The sequence below is a fragment of the Rhea pennata genome, chromosome 6, assembly GCF_028389875.1.
Source record: "Rhea pennata isolate bPtePen1 chromosome 6, bPtePen1.pri, whole genome shotgun sequence".
NCBI classification, from domain to species: domain Eukaryota; kingdom Metazoa; phylum Chordata; class Aves; order Rheiformes; family Rheidae; genus Rhea; species Rhea pennata.
This window is the reverse complement of record NC_084668.1, coordinates 19873876-19882036: the sequence shown is the minus strand read 5'-3', so window position 1 is coordinate 19882036 and position 8161 is coordinate 19873876. Positions and strand designations below refer to the sequence as shown.

Genomic DNA, 8161 nt, shown 5'->3' with positions numbered 1-8161 from the left:
TGTACGGACGTCCCGGTGTCCTAGCTGTGGGCAGACAGGCGCGATGTACGGACGTCCCGGTGTCCTAGCTGTGGGCAGATAGGCGCGATGTACGGACGTCCCGGTGTCCTAGCTGTGGTCAGATAGGCGCGATGTACGGACGTCCCGGTGTCCTAGCTGTGGGCAGATAGGCGCGATGGACGGACGTCCCGGTGTCCTAGCTGTGGGCAGATAGGCGCGATGGACGGACGTCCCGGTGTCCTAGCTGTGGTCAGATAGGCGCGATGTACGGACGTCCCGGTGTCCTAGCTGTGGGCAGATAGGCGCGATGTACGGACGTCCCGGTGTCCTAGCTGTGGTCAGATAGGCGCGATGTACGGACGTCCCGGTGTCCTAGCTGTGGTCAGATAGGCGCGATGTACGGACGTCCCGGTGTCCTAGCTGTGGGCAGACAGGCGCGATGTACGGACGTCCCGGTGTCCTAGCTGTGGGCAGATAGGCGCGATGTACGGATGTCCCGGTGTCCTTCGTTTAAAGCAGATTGTGGCTAACCGTTTTTTTTAATTAGAAGGTGATTGCAGGCTGTTGGACTTGCCTGTGGGACACACCGAACCCTTTGCTTTTCCACCCGGTGTATTCCTGGCTAGTAGTTCTACACTTTTTCATGCTTTTTAGGAAAATACATCAACAGAAACCATTCCATTCAAATTCCACGGAAAGCTTAGTTACTTATGTTAATCTTCCATACTGGATCAACCCTGCAAGGGGCTGGGCGGTTTCACCTGGTGCTGAGGCTCCTGGAGGTGGAGGAGCCTTTGCGGGCACTGAGGTGTGCAGGCGCCCGGACGGATTGGGCTCCCTCTAGGCACCCCCGTTGTGCAACACGTTGTCTGTGTCTTTTTGTGTTCAGGTTACAAAGTTTTTTAGCTTAGTTGTGAGATTTGGGCGTTTTTGTTTGTTTTTGGCATTATTTCTTTCGGTTTTGTTATCTTCTCTGTAAGTCTGAATTTGTAGATGTGCTTCTGCCACATGGAATTATGTGAAACTCATGAAATATTTTACATTTTCAACTTAAGTGCACAAAAATAGAAGGGGGAAAAAGAATGGTTGAACACTTAATACAAAATAATTGAGTAATGAAATTGTGGACTATAATTAGTTTAAATGTAATTCAGATAGATCCAACTGCAGGAATTATGGAGGAGAGTTATATAGCAAGGCTACCAGGACAAGTAAAAATAGCAAAAAAATAGCAAAAAGCAAAAAAAAAGCCTTCACTGCTTCTCGTATATAATGTATTAAATTTATCTTAAAAGCAATTCTCTGATAAGTACATACCTGCACTTAAAGAACAGCGTCCTTGCCTTTTGCTTTTTACAGCCCATACTAGCACAGTTTACAAGTTTCTTTCAGAATGTCGATAGCTTAGAGGATTCCTCAGTTAGCAAAGATTTTTTTGAAAAATGTATTCAGTCTTACATTGCTTCTGAATTTTATTTTCACTGGGTTAGAAAGCAAACATGCTACCTGCAGGACAGCTCTTTCTGTCAGAGTTTAAATAATGCTAAAGAGTAAGTTCTATACATGTGCTTATTTACCTGATTTTATATATTTATGTCAGCATTTGGATGCCTAACAAAAGAAATTGCAGGAAAGTATATCACCTCAAGCAAAATGCAACTAATAAAATACAGTTTTGAACACTCAGAGCAAGTTATTGCAAACATTCAGAAATTAGAAGGGGAGGGGAAAAAAGGAGTTTGCATAATTAAAAGAAACTGCAACTAAATTTTTATCCCAAATCATACATGTGACTCTTATCAAAAAATATTAAACTACTAACAAATGAACATAGCAAAGTTTGGTTCTTTTTTAAATTAATATCAAACTGAGGAAATGGCTCTGTGTGTCCCCTAGACCAGGCTATTCTAGTAGAATCCTTGTAAATATAGATTTCTTCACTGCATACTAATGCAAAAAATATGCTTATGGTTAACTATTAACCTGTGCTTCCAAACAACACTAATGATTGCAATGTGCTGGAATAAATGCTTATGTTTCATGGAATGAGAACAGTCCTGTTCTCTTAAGTTTAAAGTTTTCAAAGCCTAATCCTGCCTTTACAGCCTTTGTTAAATGCACTGGTATTTAATATGCATCAATAAATAAACTTTCAATTATTGTGCAGTGAGCATATCCAAAGATAGCATGACAATGTGAAACTACTGGTCTGTCTAGCAATTATTCCAAGTAAAGAATGTTAATGATGTGATTTCACCCTCCCCTTTTAAGAGAGAGTTCAAACTTCCGCACATTCTTTTGCAGCTTCATAACAAGGAAAATAAATTTGTCGTAGGCAAGTAAAATTCAAAGAATTTAATTTTTACATTGTCTAAATAGATTTCCCCTCTGTGATTAGAAGTAGAATTAACTTTTACTGTTATTATTATTTATAAGGCACATGATCTGTTCTAAATGAAAAAAGGTCAGTTGGTGGAATTTCTAAAGTATTTGTGAAAGATCTTTGAAAAACTCTCTAAGTGGGGACTGTATGATATATGTTCTTATACCCTGACCTAGTATATTCTTTCATCTCTTTAGTCTTCCTTTTACAAGCAATTAAAGACAATGTGCCAAAAGCATATTCATTAACTGCAGTACAAGTACCAGTGCAATCGAATTGTCTGCTTTATCCATGCCTGTTTTTTACCTTCTTTCTCAAAACTTTTTCTGCTGCTGAGTGCATCCATTGCTAAGCATCTTTCATGGTTTCCATTCATTAATATCTAGTGAAGCATCAATCTGCTCAAGTTCTTGTTGCGTCCCTGCAGGAGAAGCTTTCTGTGTTTTGGTAACCTTACAGGCCCAAAATTGCGGAAGACATGTAGTGTTCTCTCGTTCCTTTTTTTTTTCTTTTTTCTTTTTTTTTAATGGGGCTAATGAATTTGTATGTCTTTTAGGCAGTTCTACATTACATGAACATTAATATTCTTTCCTTTTAAAAAGGCTTGAAGTAAATCCCATGACACTAGAAGAATTTTAGATACTGATTACTTGCAATTGGCTCTTGGTGATTTGCTCTTCAGATTTCCAGCTGAATTTAACAAAGTATGATTTCTGAAAAGCTTCTGATAGATTCTCATTAAAATTGCATTTTTTTTCATATGAGCATGATTTCTATAATTTCACCCAATTTCATGATACATTTACCCCCTTTGAAAGGCAGTGGTTGAAACATCAGAAACAATTAACAAAAAAGATTATATTAATTCTAAATGAAAGAAATAAATCTGCCAAAAACTGGGCCTCAAAACTGCATTTGTCAAAAACGCTTTTCTGAATTAACTATTACAGGGTAAGTGTATAATTGTTAACAGACATTTTTCTCAAGTTGTCAAAGTGTATGAAAAATGAGAGAGAAAGAGAATGCTCAAAAAAAAAAAAAGCCATTCACAAGTAATCAATGGCATGCTCGTGTGGATTTGCAGTACTTGTACTAATAAAATACAAGGCTCAATTAGTGGTACTTTGCAGTTTTCAGGCTAAATTTAACTGATTTGGTGATTTGCAAATGCGTGAATCCAAAAATAAAAATGAAGAATCCAAATGCAAATTAGTGCAACTGCAATAAAATATAATTACAAATGAATCTGTTGCTTTATTCATTTATTGTGTAATTACTGCAATCCTTCCCACCTTGTTTTCAGTATTTCTTAATCATTAAGTCGGAAGCATGACAGCAGTGCCAGCCCTGGCATGATTCCCTTTGACTAAAACCTTGTAAATTAACACAATTAGCACAGCATCATCCTGCTAATTAACTTCTAGTGTCTGGTGCAGTGGTTTCGCAAACAAGGAAGAGGGAGTCAGAAGGGAATAAACATGCCAGTCTGTTACCAAACTCTGCGCCGTGTTAGGCTTAGCTCAGCGAGGCTAAGCTGGCCATGTCAGATGCCGGAGTCAGGCAGCGAAGAGCTAAAGGGGCTGGGGAGAAACGCGGGAGGGGGTCGGGGCTGTCAAAATAGACTGCAGTAATTCAGAGGGGAGCTAGTGCCACAGATGCTTCATTTCGCCTAGGCCTCCTCCTTATCGGGGAATCTCTGCCAGAGGGCACAAGACTGTTTGCAAAAATCACTTTTGGTAATACGAGAGAGATTAAGGAGGTCTATTTGATACAGCTGTACAAAAATCAGTGATGTGCTTGCCGTGCATAGGTAAGAGTTGGAGGGGGCTATCTCTGCGCGAGTAAATTGCTCTTGCTGCTCGGGGCGCGTTACGGGGGGAGGGGGGATAATTCACGTCACATTATTTGCAAGATTAATTGCTTTAAAATAGCAATTGCGTCCTGTCGTTGTTTTTTTTTTTTTTCATTGATAGGGTTTTATAGCCAGCTGTGGAAGCTACAGAACTTTTAGGACTTGGCTTCATTCCCCCGCCCCCTCTTTCTTTGTACCCTGGAGGCTGTGGAGGGGAGGGGGGAGAAAGAGCAAGCAAGGAGACTGCCAGACAAGTCATGCTTGTTTTTTTTTCCAGAGCCTCAACAACAGAACTGAGAGGCAGAAAGGAGCCAGTTGTAATTCATACCGAGTTGTAGGCTTTGTGTGATGAAAGCGACGGAGCGCTGCCTGGGAGATTGCTTTGCTGCACTCCACGAAGCAGATTTGAAACTGTCGTGGACCACTTTAGATGAGAGTTGGATTATGGAATGACCTGCTATGCCTGTGTCATATTGTTCTGCGCAGGGTGCATTATACTGCGCTAACTAGGTGCTCAGTACCAAATAAGAGAGGTATCCTAGATGTGATCTGTCAGCTGTGTCTCGTATTTTTATATTGGTTAAAATATAAAACTGAAACGGTGATGAGAGAGGACAGAGCAGTTGGATGCCGTGTGCGTTAACAATAAATCTGCACTCAGAGTATTTAAAATGTAAGTCTTATTTAATTACTTCAAGAAATCGGGCGTTAGCTCTATTTTTTTAAACTGACAACCTCCCCCACTGAATCGACAAAAAATACGGCTCTGTGTGCATGTGCCTATAATAAACAAATCTGACTGTTTATGCTGCTTCATAAGGGCATTGCATTTCTTTTCCTTAAGGACTTGTAGTGCTAAATGCTGTATTTTAGACAGCTGAAGAAGTTTGCAGAGAGTACATTTGAGAACTCATTTAAAAGCATCTGCAAAAGGCTAAGATCACTGTTAACTTTGTTTTTTCCTGCAACCACAGGCTTGAAGATGCAGTGGACGCCGGAGCATGCCCAGTGGCCAGAACAGCACTTTGATATCACTTCAACCACCCGGTCTCCTGCCCACAAGGTAGAAGCCTACCGGGGGCATCTGCAGCGCACCTATCAATACGCCTGGGCCAACGACGACATCTCGGCTCTGACCGCCTCCAATCTTTTGAAAAAGTATGCAGAAAAATATTCCGGTATTCTAGAAGGCCCTGCTGAACGGCCCATCCTTAGCAATTATTCTGAAGCTCCATCAGGGCTAGTGAACGGCCGGAAGAATGAAAGCGAGCCCTGGCAGCCTTCGCTGAATTCGGAGAGCGTGTATCCCATGAACTGTGTCCCAGATGTTATTACCGCCAGCAAAGCTGGTGTAAGTGCAGCCCTCCCTCCCGCAGACGTCTCTGCCAGTATAGGGAGTTCACCTGGGGTGGCCAGTAACCTGACAGAACCCAGTTATTCTAGCAGCACCTGTGGAAGTCATACAGTTCCCAGTCTTCATTCAGGGCTCCCATCTCAGGAATATGCCACAGGATACAACGGATCTTACTTGCATACCAGTTATAGCGGCCAGCCAGCACCTGCACTTCCTTCCCCGCATCCGTCCCCCTTGCATAGCTCTGGGCTTTTACAGCCCCCACCGCCGCCACCACCACCACCAGCCCTCGTCCCAGGCTACAATGGGACTTCTAACCTCTCCAGTTACAGCTACCCTTCTGCCAGTTATCCTCCTCAAACCGCTGTTGGTCCTGGGTACAGCCCTGGGGGAGCACCACCTCCCTCCGCCTACCTGCCTTCAGGAATCCCTGCTCCTACTCCTCTGCCCCCAACTACTGTACCCAGCTACTCCTACCAGGGTCATGGTCTGACGCCCATTGCACCATCCGCCCTGACAAACAGTTCAGCCAGCTCTCTCAAAAGGAAAGCTTTCTACATGGCAGGGCAAGGAGAAATGGACTCCAGTTATGGAAATTACAGCTATGGCCAACAGAGATCTACACAGAGTCCCATGTATCGAATGCCCGACAACAGCATTTCAAATGCAAACAGGGGGAATGGTTTTGACAGAAGTGCTGAAACATCATCCTTAGCATTTAAGCCAACAAAGCAGCTAATGTCCTCTGAACAGCAAAGGAAATTCAGCAGCCAGTCCAGTAGGGCTCTAACACCCCCATCCTATAGTACTGCTAAAAACTCACTGGGTTCGAGATCAAGTGACTCATTTGGGAAGTACACCTCCCCAGTAATGAATGAGCACGGCGATGAGCACAGGCAGCTCCTTCCTCACCCAATGCAAGGCCCGGGACTTCGTGCAGCTACCTCATCCAACCACTCTGTGGACGAGCAACTGAAGAATACTGACACGCACCTCATTGACCTTGTTACCAATGAGATTATCAACCAAGGACCTCCTGTGGACTGGAATGACATCGCTGGCCTAGATCTAGTAAAGGCCGTCATCAAAGAGGAGGTTTTATGGCCAGTATTGAGGTCAGATGCATTCAATGGACTGACTGCTCTACCTCGGAGCATCCTTTTGTTTGGACCTCGGGGGACAGGCAAAACATTAATGGGCAGATGTATAGCTAGTCAGTTAGGAGCCACGTTTTTCAAAATCACTGGCTCTGGCCTTGTCACAAAGTGGCTAGGGGAAGGAGAAAAAATTGTCCACGCTTCCTTCCTCGTGGCAAGGTGTCGCCAACCCTCGGTGATTTTTGTTAGTGACATTGATATGCTTCTTTCTTCCCAAGTGAGCGAAGAACACAGTCCAGTAAGTCGGATGAGAACCGAGTTCCTTATGCAGCTGGACACTGTACTGACTTCTGCTGAGGACCAAATAGTAGTAATTTGCGCCACAAGTAAACCAGAAGAAATTGATGAATCTCTTCGAAGGTACTTCATGAAACGACTTTTAATCCCACTTCCTGACAGCACAGCGAGGCACCAGATAATAGTACAACTGCTCTCACAGCACAATTACTGTCTCAATGACAAGGAGGTTGCACTGCTTGTCCAGCGCACAGAAGGCTTTTCTGGACTAGATGTGGCTCACTTGTGTCAGGAAGCAGTGGTGGGCCCACTCCACGCCATGCCAGCCACAGACCTTTCAGCCATTATGCCCAGCCAGTTGAGGCCAGTTACATATCAAGACTTTGAAAATGCTTTCTGCAAGATACAGCCTAGCATATCTCAAAAAGAGCTTGATACATATGTTGAATGGAACAAAATGTTTGGTTGCAGTCAGTGATACTACTTTTTAAAAAAATGTAATGAATGTTGGCACACACAGAACCTGCTACATAGGGTAGAGAACCCTTTTCAGTAGTGTTAAAATTGCAAAGGGTACTGGGAAGACTATGATTTACCTTGCCTCTAACGAGTCAGGGTAGACTTGAAGGAAAAGTGCATCAAACAAGAGCTGCTGATCTGAGAAAGCCACACATGACAGAAAGCGTATGTTGATGCTCAGTTCTGTTCAAGCTAGACAATACTCACCAAGGAGCAAGGTGCAAGTGGGTTGATTTCAGAAGGACATGAACCCTGTGTGTTGATTCCATTCTGCTGTTCTTGAGATTTAGTTGCTGTCAAGTGCCTGAAGTGGTGCTTTATTTTTTGTTTGCCTCACAATTACATTGGTGGCATGTGCTAATATAAAGAGCTTTAACTTCAAACATTATTGGACTAAAGAGATGAACGGTTGTGTTGCGACAGAGAACCAGATTTTTGCTATTCTAAGAGCAACAGTATTCCTCAATCCTGTCTGTTCTGCGGTGTTAAACTAAGAACAGGTAAAACAGGGTAATGGTAATCTGGACCTTAATTTCTGCAGTTCATTTCTTTTAATGTTCTGTCTGCAAAAACTCAGGAAAGTGATTGTGATTTGTACAGTACCTCAAAGGAATGTGTTGAAAGCACTATGTACTGCTGAGAGTTATAGGCTAGGCTTC

The 8161-nt window shown here is 43.1% G+C and overlaps 1 protein-coding gene across 1 annotated transcript; it reads left to right on the top strand.

Moving 5' to 3' along the window:
- Positions 1-4848: 4848 nt before the first annotated feature.
- Positions 4849-7461, top strand: FIGN (fidgetin, microtubule severing factor). Its single transcript, XM_062579005.1, has 2 exons — positions 4849-4908; positions 5210-7461. The coding sequence occupies exons 1-2, from the start codon at positions 4863-4865 to the stop codon at positions 7459-7461; spliced, it is 2298 nt and encodes a 765-aa protein (XP_062434989.1). The 5' UTR covers positions 4849-4862.
- The last annotated feature ends 700 nt before the right edge of the window (positions 7462-8161 follow it).